At 41.5% G+C, this 20,722-nt stretch overlaps 8 protein-coding genes across 8 annotated transcripts; 6 read left to right on the top strand and 2 right to left on the bottom strand.

The window, feature by feature from the left end:
• Positions 1 to 545: 545 nt before the first annotated feature.
• Bfra_012048 (putative myosin regulatory light chain cdc4 protein) lies at positions 546 to 1,236 on the top strand (the record flags this gene model as incomplete). The annotated part of the gene is made up of 3 exons (XM_037342369.1): positions 546 to 732; positions 889 to 1,122; positions 1,208 to 1,236. The coding sequence occupies 3 exons, from the start codon at positions 546 to 548 to the stop codon at positions 1,234 to 1,236; spliced, it is 450 nt and encodes a 149-aa protein (XP_037187666.1).
• A 2,298-nt stretch (positions 1,237 to 3,534) lies between these two features.
• Positions 3,535 to 5,652, top strand: Bfra_012047 (putative metallopeptidase protein; the record flags this gene model as incomplete). Its single annotated transcript, XM_037342368.1, has 1 exon — positions 3,535 to 5,652. One exon carries the CDS (start codon positions 3,535 to 3,537, stop codon positions 5,650 to 5,652), a length of 2,118 nt encoding a protein of 705 aa, XP_037187665.1.
• A 1,452-nt stretch (positions 5,653 to 7,104) lies between these two features.
• On the bottom strand, positions 7,105 to 9,487 carry Bfra_012046 (uncharacterized protein; the record flags this gene model as incomplete). Its single annotated transcript, XM_037342367.1, has 5 exons — positions 7,105 to 7,258; positions 7,323 to 7,587; positions 7,647 to 8,562; positions 8,612 to 8,766; positions 8,827 to 9,487. 5 exons carry the CDS (start codon positions 9,485 to 9,487, stop codon positions 7,105 to 7,107), a joined length of 2,151 nt encoding a protein of 716 aa, XP_037187664.1.
• A 724-nt stretch (positions 9,488 to 10,211) lies between these two features.
• Bfra_012045 (uncharacterized protein) lies at positions 10,212 to 10,440 on the top strand (the record flags this gene model as incomplete). Its single annotated transcript, XM_037342366.1, has 2 exons — positions 10,212 to 10,306; positions 10,329 to 10,440. The coding sequence occupies 2 exons, from the start codon at positions 10,212 to 10,214 to the stop codon at positions 10,438 to 10,440; spliced, it is 207 nt and encodes a 68-aa protein (XP_037187663.1).
• A 135-nt stretch (positions 10,441 to 10,575) lies between these two features.
• Positions 10,576 to 12,131, top strand: Bfra_012044 (uncharacterized protein; the record flags this gene model as incomplete). Its single annotated transcript, XM_037342365.1, has 8 exons — positions 10,576 to 10,963; positions 11,024 to 11,083; positions 11,149 to 11,214; positions 11,287 to 11,372; positions 11,479 to 11,652; positions 11,726 to 11,750; positions 11,818 to 11,910; positions 12,019 to 12,131. The coding sequence occupies 8 exons, from the start codon at positions 10,576 to 10,578 to the stop codon at positions 12,129 to 12,131; spliced, it is 1,005 nt and encodes a 334-aa protein (XP_037187662.1).
• Positions 12,132 to 13,689: 1,558 nt separating this feature from the next.
• On the top strand, positions 13,690 to 15,316 carry Bfra_012043 (uncharacterized protein; the record flags this gene model as incomplete). The annotated part of the gene is made up of 2 exons (XM_037342364.1): positions 13,690 to 15,004; positions 15,057 to 15,316. 2 exons carry the CDS (start codon positions 13,690 to 13,692, stop codon positions 15,314 to 15,316), a joined length of 1,575 nt encoding a protein of 524 aa, XP_037187661.1.
• A 1,275-nt stretch (positions 15,317 to 16,591) lies between these two features.
• On the top strand, positions 16,592 to 18,683 carry Bfra_012042 (uncharacterized protein; the record flags this gene model as incomplete). Its single annotated transcript, XM_037342363.1, has 2 exons — positions 16,592 to 17,986; positions 18,144 to 18,683. 2 exons carry the CDS (start codon positions 16,592 to 16,594, stop codon positions 18,681 to 18,683), a joined length of 1,935 nt encoding a protein of 644 aa, XP_037187660.1.
• Positions 18,684 to 19,210: 527 nt separating this feature from the next.
• Bfra_012041 (uncharacterized protein) lies at positions 19,211 to 19,718 on the bottom strand (the record flags this gene model as incomplete). The annotated part of the gene is made up of 2 exons (XM_037342362.1): positions 19,211 to 19,571; positions 19,669 to 19,718. The coding sequence occupies 2 exons, from the start codon at positions 19,716 to 19,718 to the stop codon at positions 19,211 to 19,213; spliced, it is 411 nt and encodes a 136-aa protein (XP_037187659.1).
• Between the last annotated feature and the right edge of the window lie 1,004 nt (positions 19,719 to 20,722).

Raw genomic sequence — 20,722 nt, 5'->3', positions numbered from 1 at the left:
AGAGTACGAATAAAATAGATGAGAGGCTGGCTGGCATAAACATAATAATAGGCACGGACCAAAGTTATCAGATTTCTAGACCTACAATCTCTCTTCTTCTAATCATACCTACATTCACAGATCCTACATTGAGATATCTTCAATTTTCATACCACTCGCAAAGAAAACATACAGAATCATAATCAAAATGGTGAGTTTTCTTATCCCTTGTTTCGATTCCCATGACATACTTCCACATGCATTCCATTCCATTCCTTGCTTGGAATGGTGTTCCAATCAATGAGCGTTGCTTCCGATTTGCTGGTGCTCATTCTGGTTTGTTACTGCCCGCTCACTATGCGGTTGCAAAAGCAATAATGGCCGGGTAGTAACTAAGGCGCCAGTTTGTGTTGGTTTATTCACTATTTGATCTCTCGGCGCAATATCATACGTCGTGGGAAATCAATAAATGTGTACACCATAACAAGGGCACTCATCACATCACATCACTTTACTTTATAACTCTTTCTATTCTATTCGGAATATCACTCCTGCAAATGTCTAAAATGTCATCAACTAATCCTCCATACGATGCGCAGGCCTCCACAAACTACAGAGAAGCATTTCAACTCTTCGATAAACGCGGTACCCAACGTGTGCAATTGGACCAACTTGGAGATTTGTTGAGAGCGTGTGGTCAGAATCCTACGTTGAATGAGATTAGAGAGTTGGAGAAGAATGTTGGTGGTGAATGTGAGTTTATTTTGTTGGTCATTGTGATGAGCAGGATTCGAGGAGGGTTTCCTCGATTTCGATATTCTGCAAAGGACTCTCGTGGAGTGCCGAGAGCTATGGCGCTTCCTCTCACCATCAAACTGTGGAGTCTATACTAACACTATATTCTCGCAGTCGATTTCGAAACCTTCTCCAAGATTCTCAACCGACCAGGTGGATTCCGCGACCCAGGTGAACCAGAAGAATACTGTCGTGGTTTCCAGGTGTTCGATAAGGATATGACTGGATTCATTGGAGTGGGACAATTAAGATACATCTTGACGAATTTGGGAGAGAAAATGAGTGATGAGGAGGTTGATGAATTGTTGAAGGCGGTTGATACCAGCAGTGGGGAGATTAACTATACTGGTAAGTTCGGGGGATTTCTTGGAGAAGATATACTAGAAAGTGGGAGATGCAGTGGGATTATGGAAAGCTAATATAAGGATAATAGATCTCGTACGAACTATCCTCGCAAACTAGATTCTATGCTTCATTATGGAAGAGGGTTTAAAATATTACTGGGAGATGAGCAGAGATGCAATGGGGACAGGCAGAGAGAAGAGTCAGAGATATACAAGTAAGGAGAGGAACGAAGATATCATATCAGTTGTAGGAATTACTTTTTCGCGACGGCATAAATAGGAGCTGTGGAGTGGAAGGATATTGATAATGGCTATGGCTATGGCGTTGAATGAACTTTTAGGCCTGCAAAGGCAGAAATGGATATTATGATTTTTTTCTACATGAAATCGAAGTGCATAGATTTTGATACGATGAGAAGATTGTGAAGTTTGGAGTGTTGTTATTATTCATGATTGGAGATTGATTAGATTAAAAGTGTTACTGAGTTTGGGTTTATCAACCAGGCCAGTTGTGATGGGATATCAAGAGAAGGCTGAAGTGTTAAGCTTCGAGGCTGCATTTCTGTGTTGTTAACCAAAATATGTTTCTTTCTCATATTGACAACATCACTCATACTTCCTTTGCATTCAGGTAATACCCCAGACTACTTTGGCGTTTGAAGAGAGTAAACCATTAGAAGTCTGTCATATCTCGAAATAAGAATCGACAATTAAAGCTCAATCAATCATTACTTAGGAAAGAATTGTCCTCGAGCTCGAGTCGAATTCGAGCGCGTACAAGCTTCAGATTCCGAGTTTTATTTGGAGTTGATTCAGAGCGGAGTAGCTTCGAAGCAGATCTTGCGAGTATTGCACAACGGTTCCACGAAGAATTTGGACGACAAACTGCCTTTGGTTGAGAGGCTACGGATTGGAGATCCAAGTTGTTGGACCTTTTGCGCTCGAAGATTTACAGAGCGAGGGTAGGAGTTTACAGTGTTGCAAGCTCGCAAGCTCGCAAATTCACAAATTCACAAGCTCACAAGCTCACGATGTCTCCCCCAAAATTAATACGTATCATTGCGCTTATTGTACGAATCTTCTGCTGGCGACGACGCATACGATTTCGACGCTTCCGAAGAGGAAGGGGGCGGGAGATGGGAGCTTTATTTTGCCGGTTTCGGGGGTGGTGCCTGGGTTTGGAGGGGAGAGGGATGGGGATGAGGATGCTATGGATGTAACTCGAGATGGAGTTTCTGCGGAAGGTGGAGAGGGGAGGGGGGAGGAAAGGGAGGATGGAGGGGAGGTGAAGGATGGTGCAGAGCAGGGTTCATTACCAAGTTATGGGTATACACATCTTCTGTCTCTTACGCAACCTAGTAAACAGGTGATTATACGGAAAGAAGATGGGTTTGAGAAGAGAGGAGTGTGGAAATGTGGACGGTGTGCGGTGGCGGTTGGGTATGAGGTTTGGACGGAGGGAATGGGGGTGGCAAGGGGAAGGAAATTGATGGGGAGGAGGAGTTTGAAGGGAAGATTCTGTATTTGTTGAGGGGGTCGTTGATGAGTACGGCGGTTATGAGGAGTGGAAAGAAGGTTATGGAAGGGGATGCTGAGGTTCTTGAGACGGGGGTGGGAGTTTGGGAGTGAAGATGGGGAGGAGGATGAGGAAGGGTGGGTAGTTGGGGAGGTTATATTGGATGGGAGGAAGGGAGGGAGGGAGTGATTATATTATAGAATTATGGCATTTGATATACCACACACCATAGATGGAAATGAAGGAAAGATTCCAATTGATTTCTAGATAGTATAGACGTTGATTTACTTGCCATGTAAAAGTACCTGGGTACCCCATATTTTCGGGTATGAATAACCCTTGCTTTCCGCATTCATAGCATAGGTACCATACAACCTTACTCCATCCTCCTGGAATTCTGGACTCCAACATTATCAAGAATTCATCTGTCCCTCATATCTTTCAGAAGCCCCTCTTGAGTCCTTTTTGATTCGTACAAGGTTACCAATACGTACACACATTTACACACATTTACACACTCGAGACACTCATCACTCCTGACTCAACACGTCTATCATATCATATCATCTCCACCCTAAAGCTACCCACGCTCCCTTCCCCACCAACATATCTGTCATACCTTCCATTCTTGACAGCTCTTAAACGCCTAATTAACCACCAAGGGATTCTAATACCCAACCAACTTCATCCATCCTGGCTTCCATCACACGTATCATACGTTCCCTTATTGTACTACTGCTCATCTTTCTTTCCATATCTGCCATTCTGGCTACCTCAAGGATTGGACCCAGACTGGGAGCTTTATTTAGTCAACTCAGACCGACAAGTATAAGACCTCTCTGGTCTCCTCTCTCAACCACCATCAATCCAACCTCAACACGACTCATCACTACCGCAACCATGGCACCTTCTCAATATCAAAAGCCTCCTCAGGCTCCCCCTCTCTTTACCCATACCGAATCTCAGATTGTCGACGAGGCAAAGGCCTTGATGGATAACTATCGAAAAATGCTCGATGATATCGTTGCAAATGTCAAACCGGAAGATGCAACATTCGCAAATGTTCTCTTGCCTACCGCCAACCAAGATGATCTTGATTCGCTGCAAATCAGCGTTCTCACCTTCTACCAAGCTGTATCGGGCGATTCGAAACTCCGCGATGCGAGTTCTAAAGCGGAGGAAATCATGGACGAAGCGCAGATTGAGATGGCGATGCGAGAAGATGTTTTTAAATTGGTCGATGCGGTTTACAAAAAGAAAGAAGATCTAGATCCCGAATCAAAGAGACTTTTGGAGAAGGAATACAAAGGATATATTAGAAATGGACTGGGGCTTGAGAAGGGGGAGAAGAGGGATAGATTCAAGGAGATTAGTAAGAGGTTGGCTGCTATCGCGACTAAATTTCAGAAGAATCTGAATGAGGAGGATGAAGGAATTTGGTTCACATTGAAGGAACTTGATGGAGTTCCTGAGGATGTTATCTCGGGATTGAAGAAGGGTGAGGGGGAAAATGAGGGAAAATTGAGGTTGTCGTTCAAGTATCCTGATTTGTTTCCTACATTGAAGTTCGCGAAGGATGCGGAAACCAGAAGGCAAGTCTTTATTCAGAATGAGAACAAATGTAAAGAGAATGTGGAATTGTTCAAGGAAGCCATCGTTCTTAGAGATGAGGCTGCTAGATTATTGGGATACCCGGATCATGCGAGCTTCAGGATTGAGGATAAGATGGCAAAGACTCCTGCTACGGTTAACGAGTTCTTGCATGATTTGAAGCTTCAGCTTACTCCAGGTGGAGCTAAGGAAGTCGAACATCTCAAAGCTCTTAAGAAACAAGATTTGGATGCTAGAGGATTGAGCTCGACATTTGATGATAATTATTACCTTTGGGATAATCGATTCTACGATCGAATGATGGTGGAGAATGAGTTTTCTATCGACGAAAATAAGATTGCGGAATACTTCCCTCTTCAATCTACAATCGAAGGAATGCTTAAGATCTTTGAAGAGTTATTTGGATTCGTCTTTGTTGATATCAGCAGCGAGGAGGAATTGGCTAAGGTTTCACCAACTGGAAAGGGTTCTGATGTTTTACCTCATCCAGATGCCAAACTCTTTACCGTTTGGGATGACGAAGGTGAAGGTAGTGGCTTTGTGGGTTATCTTTACTTGGACTTGCATCCGCGTCCAGGAAAATATGGCCATGCTGCAAACTTCGGTATTCAATCTGGTTTCTACTATCCAAATGGTACAAGAAGATATCCTGCTACAGCGCTCGTTTGCAATTTCTCCAAACCAACTGATAAGAAACCATCACTTCTGAAACACGATGAGGTGGTGACCCTTTTCCACGAATTGGGTCATGGTATCCATGATTTGGCTGGTCGTACTCGATACTCTCGTTTCCATGGTACAAACACTGTGCGTGACTTTGTCGAAGCACCAAGTCAGATGCTGGAAAATTGGTGTTGGACTCCAAGTCAATTGCAAAAATTGAGTAAACATTATGTCACTGGCGAATCTATCCCAGATGATTTAATTGCCAAACAAATCAGCACCAAGCATGTCAACGGCGCTCTTTTCAATCTCCGTCAACTTCATTTTGGTATCTTCGATATGACAGTCCACACTCCTAAGAACCACGCAGAAGCTGAAGCTTTCAAGATCAGCGAATTGTACAACGAACTCAGAGCAGAAATCTGTGGTCTCAAAGGTCCAGAAGCTCTGGGTGCAAAGAGTGATTGGGGAAATGGTCAAGCTACTTTTGGTCATTTGATTGGTGGATACGATGCAGGTTATTATGGATACTTGTCTAGTCAAGTCTATAGTGCAGATATGTTCTACACGGTTTTTGAAAAGAATCCAATGGATCCCAAGGAGGGAAGAAGATATAGACATATGGTGCTTGAGAAGGGTGGTAGTCAGGATGAAATGACTACTTTGGAGGCGTTCTTGGGAAGGAAACCTAGTACCGAAGCGTTTTATAGGGAGTTGGGTTTGAAGGATGCGAAGAAGAATTAGAGGGGTGGGGAGGTGAAGAGTCAAAGGATGGTGATAGGGGGCAGCATTGCATATGTGATTCAGGGAGGGGAAGTTCAAGGGAAGGCTGAGAGGGATATGATAGTTGCTAAGAAATAGTTTGTTACTATGCAAGTGAACCATGAGACTTGGGATGGAAAAATGAGAATATATTATGATGATTTAATTTGGGTTTTGAGATTTTGAGGTTTCGAGGTTTTTGCGAAGATTGAAATGGGTTATGTGAATATATTATGATATGTTATGATGTATGTATGTATGTATGTATGTATGTATGTATATAAAAGGTGATAGATAATGGTAATACATTTTCTATGTATCGATCTGGATTTTTAATAGGGAGAGCATGGAGGAGTCTTACTGTGGAGATTTGAATTTGAGGTTTGGGGTTTGGATAGTGATATATAGATTGATGCTGGGACTGGATGCTTGCTGGGATTAAATATCAAAGTTTAGGTGGGTCATTATTGAGATATTCATTATTCGTTGTTTGTATTCAGTAATGGTTTTTTTTGGTTTTTTTTTGGTTTTTTTGATGAGTTGTTATTGTGATTAGTTGGGGTTTGACGCTTGAGGGGGGGTATTGAGGGGAGGTAGGGTATATGTATGTTTTTTGGGGGTAGTAGTGGGGGGGTAGGGGGAGAGATGAAGGTGTAGGTTTAGGTGTATGTAGATGAGGTTTCTAGACTGTGAGTCCATCCGCGGTGGAAATCGTTCGGAGGTGGAGAGTGCGGTGGATATGAATAGGAATTCTGAATATGGATGTGAATATGAGGCATGGCTGGCTGCTTTCAAGATGTTCCTGTACTGGTGATTATGTATCGTGTATATATGTGTATGTTGTTTCCTTACTCATTCAACATCAATTGGCTAAGTGGTTTGAGTAGTAACACAGTACAGTTTAAGTTCCCTGTGTGGAAGAGGGAAGAGCTTAGGTAAAAAGTCTGATATCTATATTGTCTGCATAACTTTGAATGGGAGTTTATAGGCTTTAGAATCAATTTCAACCGTAACATTATAACCATTCGATTAAAATCGTTGTATATACTCATAAGAAATAATATTTACAAATTCACAGGAATAATGAGTAGATTAAAATACTAGTCTAATTAATGAGTGATTCTGAAGGAAGTGGGGAATCTATCCTTCCGATAATAAATGATCTTTCATAAAGGAAAAGAACTGGATTGATTCCTCTTCTTATATCTGATCCAACCTATACAAACTAATATCTAGTGAAGAGAGCCAGACCTCATAGGAATAAAGAATCTTTGAATGATAGCTCTATTCATGTTTAGAAATATCTTTATTAATCATATGTAATATTACAATTTGTAGCTATCCTCTTCACACTCTATCTGTCTTTCCAGCTCTTCCTCGCTTCAATTCAGGGGTAAAACCTCTCACCATCTCGCTATTTTTCTCAACTCCCTCTTATGAATCTCGTGTGTTAATATGCCATGACTTATATCTCACACATCGATAAGTATAAGTACCTCCTTGAATCCTCTTCGCATCTGCACAATCCTGATAGATTCTTCTCAAAGCATAAAGACAATCATCTCGGCCCATTTTCCAATCATATCCCCTATTTTAATCGTCAATAAAAATCCTTCTATAACCAGTAAAGAAAGGAAGGATAAATAACTTACCCACACCACTTCATATTCTTATACGGTACCGGTCCTCCATTCTCCACCGTCTCAGCCCCCATCGTCAAATGCATCTTATACAAATCATTATTGTAAAACTGCGGTTGTCCTTCCGCGGGAAAATCATACATGTTTTCCCCATGTTTACCATATCCTTTTATCTCAGCCCCATTCGTACAGAAGCCATCAATCGCGGCATCGATATCGGTTGAGGAAAGGGGCCGTCCGGCTTGTCCGTTAGCGCAGGATGGTGCGGTATCTTTATCTGCGAGATCGGGCTCGAACTCGGGGGCGGGAAGGAAGGAGTTGTGGCCCAGGGTGTACCTCCAGAACGCGTGATCCCGCTGAGAATAATACTATAGTCTACACAGTTACTTTCGGTGGTATGACCATGTGTGCGTGTTTTTTTATCATCACATTGATTCATTCCATCGTGTAGGGCTTGGATACATTGATCCTTATCAAATGTAGCTTCTTTCGTAGGGTGTGCACCATGAATCGGATTACACTCATCATTCATGTTCGCACGCAGCCAGAAGGAACTGCGATCTGGGACTTGGAGATTATTAATCGGAAAACGCCAGGATATATCCTCCGATACTAACCAGTCGATTCGTTTACCGTGGTTATCGCTGCACCATTGCGCGATGGCGGAGTTGACGGTCACGCCTCCGGAATTATCGTCGTCGCGTGGAGCGGAGTAGTGACCGTTTTGATCGGGACAACGGGGTTCGGATTTGCGGAGGGAGCCGGACGGAAGGATTTCTGCGATGAGAATTTTATTCGCGTTTCCTGATTGTCGATAGGTGTAGGAACCCCCGTGTTTGTCGTTCTCATTGATATCGCAGCCGTCGATGATGGCGGTGAAGAATTTGCGACAGCCAGTTTCGTCAATGCGATCATTTTGGTACCAGGTGATTCGCACGTCCATTTCATCGTAGACGCCGTTGTTGTAGTGGGCATTGATTACTTTTCCATTCTTTAATTCATCGGCGCTGGCGACGTCGGAGTGTAGACGTTTTGGGTCCCGACAGAAATCTCCCATGGCTGACATTGCAGCTTCCCAGTTTGCGAATTTGGATTTGGAAGAGGAACATTCTAGAACGGGTTCTTGGGCTGCGGGCTTTCCGATGAAGCGCTGCAAGTCGTAGAATGCGTGGTTGGTGGAGGTCCAGGGGGAAGATGTTTCGGTCACCATGCATTCGCATCCTTTGTATTTTTGTCCTTTGTCGGGTAGTCCCTGGATTGTAAGTTAGTATTGAGTGGCTTGATGAATCAGAAATACTTACCCTGCATTTGCTTTTGAGATCATCTCCTCCGCATTTATCGCAATATGGAATGTCGTCTTCGGTGGGACAGACGAAGTCACTGCAGGGACAGCCATGGAATGCAATGGGTCGTGTGCAAACGCCATCTTTCCCATCGCATAGAGGATTAGGACAATCTATACAATTGTGATTAGATCTCGGGATAATTTCGCTTGTGTATGATATTAATCACTTACCAACCATTCCATGTTCATCACCAGTAGTCGTTTTGGGACAAGTATCCTTATCAGACTGTTTCTCCAAAAGCCTATTCGCAAGAGAAAAGAGAGCCAAGTTCTCCACTTGATCAACAACCCTTGCATATTCAGCTGCAAACACGGCTTGGAGAAGTTTATTTGCGTTGTCAAACGATAAAGATGGAATCATCTGATGGAGAGAATCAGCTCCATATAACAAGAGATCACTAGCTTCTCGTTGGATCTCAGGATCTTTGTATGTGATAAAATCGAGATTGACTTGTATATCTTTGACGAATTTCACCATGGGTTCGAGAATATGCCCGGTTGAGAAGGCGGGAACAACGGCTTTTCCAATTCCGTGAAGACATCTGATGAGTTGTTTGCCGCTCATGGGATTTACTCGCTTGTTGATATCGACGGGAATTTCGGGTTCCCCAGGCTGTTCGAGAGAAGGAAGGTCGACTCCGCAACTGTCTAAGGTAGTGTCGAGTTTGAGAAATGCGGAGAGAGCTTTGGCGGCCTCGGGGTGGATGTTGACTTGTAAGTCTGCATTGTCGGGTCCATTTTGTCGCTTGTGGGTCCGGAATGAGTAGGGTATTTGGTGGGCGGTGGTTATGTCAAGAAAGAGGAAACAGAGGAGAGGATATGAGAAATGCATTTTTATGGTACAATTGTGGTTGGAAGATGTGTGGATGTAGATGCGGTGATGCTAAGGTGGAATGGGACGAGACTTTATATCTTTCATCTGAATATAATATTCTTCACATCACTAAATGCAACTGAAGATCCAGATAGGAAAACGTTGCTCCGCCGAGATGTATTCAATATCCCCATCGCCACAGAACCTCCTTGACATCAAACAATCTGACACTATCCTCCCAAAAAGCACGTTTTCAATTATCTATTCAATCTACCTCAAAAAGTTACGAGCAAAAATGAACCACGCTGACAAGCCACTTCGTAAATTCAACATGTTGATTCAAAAATTCAAAGACCAAAAACTTCTGAGCTTAACTTTAAGCGTCCATTCCAGCGCTTCGAGAACGAATGAATCTTCTAGTGATGAACAAGCATTTCAGTTGGAGCATAGGGCTGATAATGAACAGCCTTAAGGCCAAGCTTTGATCTGACATCTATGGGGCTTGTGTTCTTGGTATCACGTCACGAGATTGGGGAAAGTAAGAGCAGTCGAATGGGAATGTTGGGATTAGGATTAGTCAGTTTTTTGTCATCGCTTACTGTGAGATATTTGAATACTTTCATTGATACGCCGGTATGTATTTGGTTGACGATGACAGCCAAGATTATAGAGCGAGTGTTCCATGCCATGATATGTATGAGATTGAGAGATGATAGTGAATTGGGAGACGGCTGAGTTCTAGATGCCGGATGGGTGTTATGGAAATAGATCAAGTTACGAGCGATTTGTAAACTTCAAAAGCGATGTCTACGGAATTGAGTTGGTGGGTGTTTTGTTGTATGTAAAACTTTAGATGAAGGGATTCATTGGAGGAGATCTGTTCAATTGATTTAAAACCCTGGAAAGAGTTGGGAAAACTGTTCATTTTCTCAAGTGAGCAATATTCTTGGCGATGCTGCGGTATCTTCTAGTTGAGAGTTGATATGGATGGGTATATACTATAAAGACTTTGGAAGTTCCAACTACTTCCGCATCTTTGTACTCAGATATCATCTTGTCTTTTCCCATTATTTGTTCGATTTTCTCTTTCAACAGAAAGACCCAACATGCATTTCCCATCTCTCATATCTGCTATCATCCTGCTGCCCTACACCACCCAAGCACTCACCTACTGGCTAGACAAAAGTTGTGTTCCAGGAAAACCACTCGAAGCGCCCAACAGTACACCCGTATCTGGGGATGGTACTCATGGCTGGGATGTGCTTTTCGATGAACTCAGAGCTGTAGGAAAAAATGCAGGAGATCGCTTGACGAATGCAAGACGCGATCCGGATTTTACTAGAGCGTTCAATGTTCTTTTTCGACAGGATACCCATAATTTTAATAATGGGGTTGATCAAGATGGACAGGCGGCACTGGCACTGAGAAAATATTTCATGGCTCTAGAGGGAATGAGACATGAGGAGGTTCAGGTCAATGCTGATCTTAGGTTTTGTGAGTTTTATTCTTTGATTTTTGAAGACGCTTATGACAGGTTCTAACGTTTTCAATTAGATTGTGATAATGATGCACGCTGGGTTCAGAAAACGGGAGATGGAGAAACGGGATGGAAAGGTAAGCATTTTACCATGAAATCTACAATTCCTAAATAGAGGACTAATATTCGAGGCAATACTCAGATACCGAGAATCATTTATCGACGCCAAAACCCTATTGTAAGGATACTGGTGTGAGTGCCATTACATGTAAGTTCTCCTCGAATTGGCGATTCTCTAATGTCGAAACTTTCTATCTGATTATATACTTACATATCTTAGATATTGATTATCCGGGACAAGACAGACCAGCTGTACAACCCGGTACACCGAAGACAAATCATAACCCAAATCGTGCAACAATCACAGTAAGCTCTCCAATTACACTACTGATGAACATATTCAATACTTTTCATTCCATCCAATTCCACCTAACTCACAACATTATATCTAGCCAACTGACTATTTCTCCAGCTCTGTGACCACGCCTTCAAAAAAGTAGACGCACAAGCCGATCCCAGATCAAACAAGTTGGCTCGATATCTATTCTCCGATGTCCCGGAAAATTTCGATTATGCGGATGTACATTTAAATCCTAGACCTATCGATTTCATCACATCTACTTTCACCGCATTGTTATTACATGAGGTGAGATACTTTTGAACATATTTTTTCCCAAAGGAAGCTTCAAGAGAGGGGAGATGCTAACTGAATACCACAGATATCACATACAAGACCATTTTTAAGTTCGTTATAACCCCTTTCCTTCAATTTTAGTGCGAGTGGGAGAAGTAGAAACTAACGTCTCATCAGCCAAAGATCAATTCGGAGACGATTCATATGGATGGCATCATGTAGCAGAGGATGTAGAAGTGGATATTGCCAGAAAAAACGCAGAAAGTTTCAGTAAGTATCATCTTATCTCTCTCTTTTTATTTCCTTTCAAATAGGGAAAGAAGAGAATGAGAAGGAAGATTAACAATTGCTGATTTTTTTGCTTTTTCTCCTCAACAGTGTATCTAGCCGTCATCTCAATGTTCCAAGATCGCAATTTTGTACTCGATAGGAGGGCTCCGGCGAATGGGGATCTGGATAAGGAAGATGATGTGTATAAACCGACAGCTTGATTTATTTAGTAGATGGGGGTTTGAAAGATATTTCTTGGGAAATGACTGAACTGGGATAGGGGATTTAAAGTTTGGGCTATCGCTTACTAGAAAAGGTATAATTTGGGGAACCGGTTAATTGTCAAAGTTTGATGAACCACTGTTATTCCTATTATTTAAACGTACTTGTTACATGAGCTATGAGACTTCAAATATGTAAGGTGAATCCAATCCTGACTTTATTTTTGTATAGGCCACGGTCTCATCGATCTTAAATATTCAAATATCACTCAAGTTACATGTAGTGTGCTGGTTTTCCTTTGTTCTTAACTAGCATTTTCCTCCATTTAATTACAACATTTCGGGTTGTGATTTTCTCAACGATTAATAACAACACTTTGAGGAACAATCGGATTTGCGAGACTTGTTCAAGTGCAAATCATGATTTCTACCTTCAATGATTATACGACGTCTTTTAGTAAAAATAGTAACAAAAGTCAATTTTCAGTGCATATCGTAGTATTTCACTACAGATCGTGAGTTTTAGCCGCATGTAGCACAGTTGTACAATCGCACAATAGCCCCTAAAAACTAATCATTTGGTTGGTACATAGAATTGCTCGAGTAAATGATGATTATATGATAAATCGATAAAAAAAATAAAAAGAAACAATGAGAATTAGTCTATATAGTTATTTGCTACGATCACAAACTAGAACGTATCGATAGAGCTCAAATAACCTAAAATAAAAAAAGCTAAAGAAGAAATAGATCATTTAGGGATCTCTCTAGGTCGCTTAGTTCAAGCTAATCTTAACTAGTCTCGACCTAAGGTAAGCGTGATGAGTACTCACATAGATATGTGATATTGGTCACATTATTTAATTTTTTATTACCTGACACATATTCTCAATGTTTAATCTGCAGTGTACTTGTACTATATACGGCCAAAACCTGTAATATGCACTAAAAAGTCTAGTCTTGTCACTATTTGCCCAAAAAGGCTTCATAGATTATATTTTTACGGGGTGCAACCACTCACATTATCGTAAGCGAATATGTCGATGGAAGGTCAAAGTAATTTTTAGCTACATCCTGGACTATGCAGTATATCTACAGCAAACAAGGCATATCTACAAGTGTTCAAAGACTTCACATTCATCTTCAGCAGCTGGTACAATCACATATCTATCACAGGTGATTCGAAGAAACTGCATTGGCTTGCGTGAATCAGCCGTAGCTAAATCTAGCCGCACAAAATCCACGCCGTATTGAACAGTTCTACTACCGCAAACACTAAGTGGACTGATACTCTTCAATAGCCATTCATAATATACCTAGCCATGCAGTAGCCTCTATCTATGAACTTCCCAACCGTACAACCGTAGCTACAATTACTAGTATGTACTTCCTGTACAAAAAGATTCTCACAAACACTCATAAACCTTCTTCTCTCCATTCCAAATTCTTTCAAACATCATCTTCCCAGCAAAGATAATTTTTAACGATCATATTGAAACAAATTCCAAAAACGAATTATCTTACCCAATCTAAATTCTCAAAAATCAAAACAAACACCATGTCTCAAGCAGACGGTCCCACTCTCAAGGCCATCTTCAACACAGGATTTGCTCTCTCACAAGTAATATCCAAGAAATTATCTTCATCTGAGCCTGTATCTCAAAGTCACATGTCCATCTTTTCTTCAACCCCTGGCCTTCCCACTGATCTTGCAACTCCACGTCCCAAGAAAACAAAGTTCCCAGGCCCCGCAACCCAGCTTCTCAATGAATTATTCGAAGAACTTGATGAAATCGAAGCAGTCGAGTCAATCGAAGATTCTACCTATGTTAATGTCGACCACGCGCGAAAGAGAGCTGGTAGACTAGGACATAGACCTAGACCTAGAATCGAATCATCTTTCAAGAGTAAGTCATTAAATGGTCCACATCAATCAGCAAGTTCCTCCGATCATTTTATGAATTCCTCGGTCGAATATTCACATCTCACTGTCAGCCCCGAAGAGGATCTTCAAAAGCTCGCAGACAGATTCGGAGAGATTCAATCTAGGAACAAACAAATCATCGAAGCCGACGACGAGACTATCTGGAACTCTCTTCCAGATCTGAATACCGGATACTTTTCACGCTACGCTAAAGTTCAAGGTTCTGCTAAAGCCTATGAGCAGGGATTCCAAGATACTTTAAAGAAGGAAAAGGAGATCTATGAATCTACACCTGGTTTCATCAATAAGCAGATACCTGGTCTTAGTGCCACTGAAATGCGCAAACGAATTCCGAGATTGATTATTGCTGAAGCAGAATACGAATGCGATGAGGAGGATGAAGATGAGAAATCGGCAATCCAGATCCTCGAGGCACTTTTCAAGGAGTTAGCGGAGAGAGAAGCTAGTACTGATGAGAGTCAGTGGAAGAGTGCTAGACAGATCATTGAGGAGGTGGAAAACAAGGGCCAGGATAGCAAGGAAGGACAAGCCGTTGCGAAAGGAGATAGAGAGGACAAATCTGAAAAGTGCTATGGTTCCAACCATGATAACCATAAGTCTCGTGAAATAAATATCTTTTCAGATTTCGCCGAACAAACAGACGATGAGATTCGAAAGTATTCTGCTATAACCCAACAATACATTAAAGACGGATGTAGAACTAAGGGGCTTGATGAGATTCTCGAGAAAGATGAGGGGGAGCTGGTACAATCAAAAAAGCCAAATGAAGTCGAACCAGAAGTTACTCCTCCCCCCGAGGTCGACGAAAAGGACGAGAAAGAAATCACAGAACTGCAACAAGATCCCTGCAAAGTCTCACCCGTGACGGAATCTCCCAAAGTCAATAAAAAGGACCCAATTCCACAGGAGCAGCCCAATATAGAAGGAAGTGAGTAGTATTCATCACAACAACAAACATATAGCCGACACTGACAAATAAGACACAAAGGAAGATGAAGACACCCAGAACTCTGCACAGGATAATAATACTCCTGAAAATCAAAACTTGCATGTTGCTATTGCTGAAAGTGTCGATGAGGTTGCAAGCGTCAGTTCTAGTACCATCTCGGATTCTACTTCTTCTATTGATGGAAGCGTATCGGAGGAGGAAGATGAGATGCAATTTGGTATGGCGGCGCTGGCTACAGGGGTTATGGTTGCTGCACTATGGATGATTGAGAGGAAGACGGGAGTTTGTTAGGGATTGGCTATTTGATTTTCGGCTTGCGTTCTATTTGGTTGATATTTTTGTCTTTTTCTTTGGGTCTTCATACTTTGGATCGATTGGATTTTTGATTGGTGAAGTGCAAGTAACACGGATATTTGAGTAATATCTTTTCAATGATTTTTAGCATAAATAGTATGAAATCCTTGAGAAAAAACAATAATTTGTAAATATATCTAAGAAATCATAATGTGATCTTATCTTCAATTACCAACACCAAAACCGTGACCAATGCAAACGAGCTTATTTTCGGCTAGTGAACGATTACGCGATCTCTTTCTTCGCCGCTCACGTCTCACGTCTGAAGATTTATCAAATCGTATGGAATTTACCTATAAAATATGTGTTGATCATTCCAGTAAAGATCCATGCTTCAATACTATTCATCTGAAAATGAACCACCATGTGAGAGCACCTTGCAAATCCCTAATTTTATACACAAATGAATATAATTACAATGGCTTCATTAAGCTTGCTGGTGCCAACTCAACATTATCCCAAAAGAAGGATATATATGTGCATTTTCGTAAATTGAATGATCAATATAATGTATCAAACCTGTAGGAAACTGGTATGTCCCAATACCACGCTCTTATTTACAACGTCTCATATCCATGACTTTGGACTCTGTTGAGGCTCAAGATTACACGCTTTATTAACAGCACTCTTCAAAGAATTGGATAACTGGTACCCAGTACTGAAAAAAAAGTAACCGCAAATCCCTACTACACACAATTCCTCCTCTTCATCCGAAGATCTCCATCAGCATGACTACAACATCCCGTATATACAATCAACCGTATCGAACGCAGTCACTCTGTACGGCCCGATCTTGTCTTTCTACTCCTCGTACCTAGTGATCCAAAAAATATCAATGTATTCTTCATGCAACCGTAGAGAACCGTATCTACAATATTAGCGTTCTCTAAACACTTACTTGCTGTATGAAGAACTTCTCGGAATGGTTTAAAAACTTCCATCTTGACGGAGAGAGTCCATATTTTTTTTCATCTACATGATACTTTCATAAGATTACTTTAATAAGACTACTTCAACAACTCCTGAACAACTCCTGAACAACTTCCAAACAACAACAACATCTTCTCAATACCTACACCTCAAATAACACCGCATCTCCACACCCTCAAAAGACTTCTGAATACTTAGTGTAACTCTACACTTACTCATCTTTCTTCCACTCTAAATTTTCAAATTCTTTCCATCTTCTCATCCAAACTCAAAACCCTCACAATGTCTTCAGCAAACTCCAACACCCCCCCAGAAATCTTCACCACAACATCTAACTCCCATATCGAAGACGATTTCGCACAAACCAAAGAAGATTTCGACATCTCTTCTATTCCGGATTCTGATTCAGAAGATGGTGTTACAATTTATTATCAAACTCCCGATCCCAAGAACATGGCATCTATATCTAACGATACGCATCACCAAGCCAAGGATACCAGTGCTAACTCTGTGTTGGACAATAATGTTTCTTTTCAGAATTTGAATGGAGATGATACACAAGGCCAAGAACTCCTCGAAGCCACTACACCATTCTGTGCTTTCATCCCAAGCAGATTCTCAACTCCTACAACTGATGAGTTGATTAAGTATATCAATGATACTGGTCTCTTGGGAGATGACCATGATGAATTTGACGAGAAGTCTCCGACTACCTCTCATCAAAACTCACAAGAGCTCGCGAGAATCCGAGCAGTGATCACTCGACATCGAGTCCCTGGAGCTTCTCACACGGCTCAAAATTCTCCAGAAGCAGAGCATCTAGCTCTCACAGAAGTACAAGACACCACAACTCACCTCCCACCAGGCACGCCCCTCATCCGGGATTTCGCAATTCCCTTGTTGCCCTCTATCCCCATTCCCATCCTTCGCCGCCTCTCAACCCCGCAATCCCACCGCTGTAGAAATATCCTCGAATGCCAAGCTCTACAATCACATACATATCCCTCAGCCAGCATCCGCACTATGTATCATTATCACGAATTTCATTTTCGCCATACAATTAATAATATCCACACACCCTCTGATGACAAAGAGGAAGAAGAATTACAGCGGGAATTATCAGCGGGCGAAGAAGCGGATGATGAGGAATATATGTATATTTCAGGACCTGCACCTGCACCCCCACGAACTCCTATTTTAGGGAATCGAGATCAGAATATAGAGGATTTGGCGAAGATTGAGGAGATTGGGGAGATTGAGAATGAGGGACTTTTCCAGATTGTTCCTAGACATCTCGGGGAAGTACAATGGCCAAAGGAGAAGGATCTCACAGACTCGAGAATCGGCAAATCGCCTATCCCCACCATCATCCCTCCCCTCACCATCCCCATTCAATCCCTACAACAACTACAACCCCCTCGCATCAACCCCTGGCCGCTCATCGCCCTCGCTCACCGCATCCCCCTCTTCCCAACACACATCCTGACCACCTCCTCTCTTACCCAACTCTCTCTCTATGAAAAACATCTCCAGCACCAAAACGGATACACCGACTCCCCACTCGATCAATGGGCCTTAACGCAACATCGACTGTTTCTCTGGATAAATTCCGGCGCGTTAGAAAATGGTATTGATGGAGAGATGAGGAGGCCGGGGAGTGCGGATATATTGCTTGGGGTGAGGAGAGTAGTGAGGTGTGGGATTATGAGGATGTGGAGGTGTTTGCGAGGTGTGAGAAGGAATGTTTTGGGAGGTGTTTGGAGTGGGTGCAAGATGTGGAGGGGGATGGGGTGGGAGTAGGGAAGGAGAGGGATGGGAAGGATTAGGATTGCAGGATGAGGTGTATGACTTTTGTGGGGAGGAGGAGATTCTTCATCGGTCGGTGAGTGTAGTTGATAAAGAGGAGAGGAAGTATGAGGATTCATCTTCATCTTCATATATCTCAGAAGAATACGACGCTTCCGACGAGCGAGGCGAAGTCAAATCCTTATTTCTCCCCTTACCCCTCCAAAACCAGAATGAAAACAAAGATTACGATCCCCGCCTAGGCAGAGTCGTAAACATATTCCGCACGCGAGCTCTCGAACGTCAAGGAATCACATATCAAAATTCCCCACTTCGCCAACCGATTAACCATGCCGTGTTTCGAGAAACTGGGATCCAAGCTGTGGGTTGTGCGCGTGCGAATGCGATGGCGAGGTTTGAGAGGATTGCGGAGAATTTTGTGAGGAGTGAGGAAGCTGAGGAGTCTGCTGGAGATGTTGGACAATTGGTTTTGAGGCCGGAGAGAGATTCGGGATTTGATGGGGCGGAGGTGCATATGAGAGGTGGTGCGGGGGCTGGGGATTTTTGGGAAAGGGGGGTAATGTTGTGATGGGTTTATGAATCTATTATTTTGAGTGTGAGGATATAAAAATGTTCTTCCGATTTGATTTCGTTTCTTGAATCTTGTGAATTGAATCTGAGACAAGGTTTTGTAGTAAAATTCAAGTAAAAATTGATTGTTTAACTTATGAATCTTCGTTTTTGATAGTGATTTTGAAATAGTCACATTAAGAAATTGATTAAAATCGATATACAAATAAGTGAATAAGCAACTTGCTATTTCATTCTTTCACTCTCACTTATAACAAATATTCCATCGTTATTGGAAGATAATTAGATGGCCATAATCAACGACTTCAAATCTTTCATTGAAAGTTCGGAAATGAGATACAGGAGGTATCTCAAACATAAGAAGCAGAGAATAACGTAAAAAAGAGATGCATTGAACGGAGTACTCAACTTTCAAGATGTGATATATCATTCCACTTTAAATCCAAGATTCAAGAAAAAGAAATCCAATCTCCAACTTCCCAAACTTCCAGATACACAACTCATGCTTCTCGCAGGGCTTTTCATCTACGTAACTTGCTTCTTCACAGTCCCCTTTCCCTTTGGCTTATCTGTACTGGAAGTACTACTCGTTCTCTCCGGACGTTTCTTTCCTACACTAGAAGCACCTGTTTTCACCTTCCTGAGCTCTTCTTCTTCCTTGTTCTGTTTCGCCCGCGCATGAGCTACATTCTTTTCAATTCTCTCTCTCAGCTTCTGTCTCTCTTGTTTTATTATATCAGCTTTTATGTTCGCTTCTGCGACTTCAAACACTTTACGCAGTCCTGCAAATTCAGATTTCTTGGCGTCGTTTTCAGCCTTAGTGGCTGCTATTACTGCTGGAGCATTGGTTTTGTTTTTCATTGAGGCAATGGGGTCGAGTCGCGTACTGTGGTGGCACGGTTAATGTTGATTTCGTAATGGAGATGGGAAAGGGGAGAGGGCTAGTATTTAGATATTGGTGTGTATGAATAGGGTGAGTTTACCGTTTCCTTTGGGATGGATCCTTACCAGTTCCTTGACTGGGTTGAGGCATGATAATGTATTCGGAATAGAAGATTGGATTGTCGAAGCTTTGTTATGATTACGTGAGGAAATGAATGCGTGGTGTACTGAGATATGATGACTTCCTCTTATACAGAAGTAAGGAGTCTTAAATACATTTCAGCGGCCTCACCAACTTTTGTATTGGGTAAAGAATTTTCTTTAACATGTTATTATGCATTCTCTTGGGGGCGAAAAAGAGAAAAAAAAGTAGCAATGGCCAGGTAGATTCTGTAGCTGCAGTTGGACAGGTCGACCTTGCGAGATGATTCGGACAGTAGACCTAATATCGACCAACGAGAATAATATAATAGTTTGAATTGGAAGCGCAAATCAATAGTCCTTATCAGAAGTAATAAGAGATAAAAAGCAAATTTTGCCTTCAGATACTTCTCTCATCCTTATATTCAAGAGGTTAAACTCCATCTTAATACCTCAACCTCCGCCTTTGAATAGTTTGTTAAATGAGATAAGTTTATACTCCGACGAAAGCTATTAATAACGCAAAACTAATATAGATTATTTATCAGAATTTCGTACTTACTAAAAATTTACAATTAAAGAATTATACCCACATGAATAATAATAATGATACTATATAATAAATAGACCTCAAAGATTTATATAAAAATAATAATCTTTATATTTATTCTTATAGATATTATTTATTCAAGTATGAAAGATAAAGATATTAAAAGATTGTTATGATCAAGTCTTAGAAGGCCAGTCGAGGCATATGAGTAGGTCCTGTGGACCTACCTCGGGCTGACATTAGCCCGCGTACAATTATAAGTTGTAGAATTTTCATAGTTTGAAGGAATTAATGAAAAGTCTTAATGTTATATAACACCTAGTTGATTCATTGCCATTATCTACTCTAACAAAGATCAAATAGACTCTTTTCACAATTCTATTACTCTTTAAAACAACTTTCTCTAATATTAAAACTTCAATTGTGATATTTAATTTTCATCTTTATCTTTAGAGGAATGTGGA

This window comes from Botrytis fragariae (genome assembly GCF_013461495.1).
Source record: "Botrytis fragariae strain BVB16 chromosome Unknown tig00000260, whole genome shotgun sequence".
Classification (NCBI taxonomy): domain Eukaryota; kingdom Fungi; phylum Ascomycota; class Leotiomycetes; order Helotiales; family Sclerotiniaceae; genus Botrytis; species Botrytis fragariae.
The sequence above is the reverse complement of the archived record's forward strand: the minus strand, read 5'-3'. Positions and strand labels throughout refer to the sequence as shown.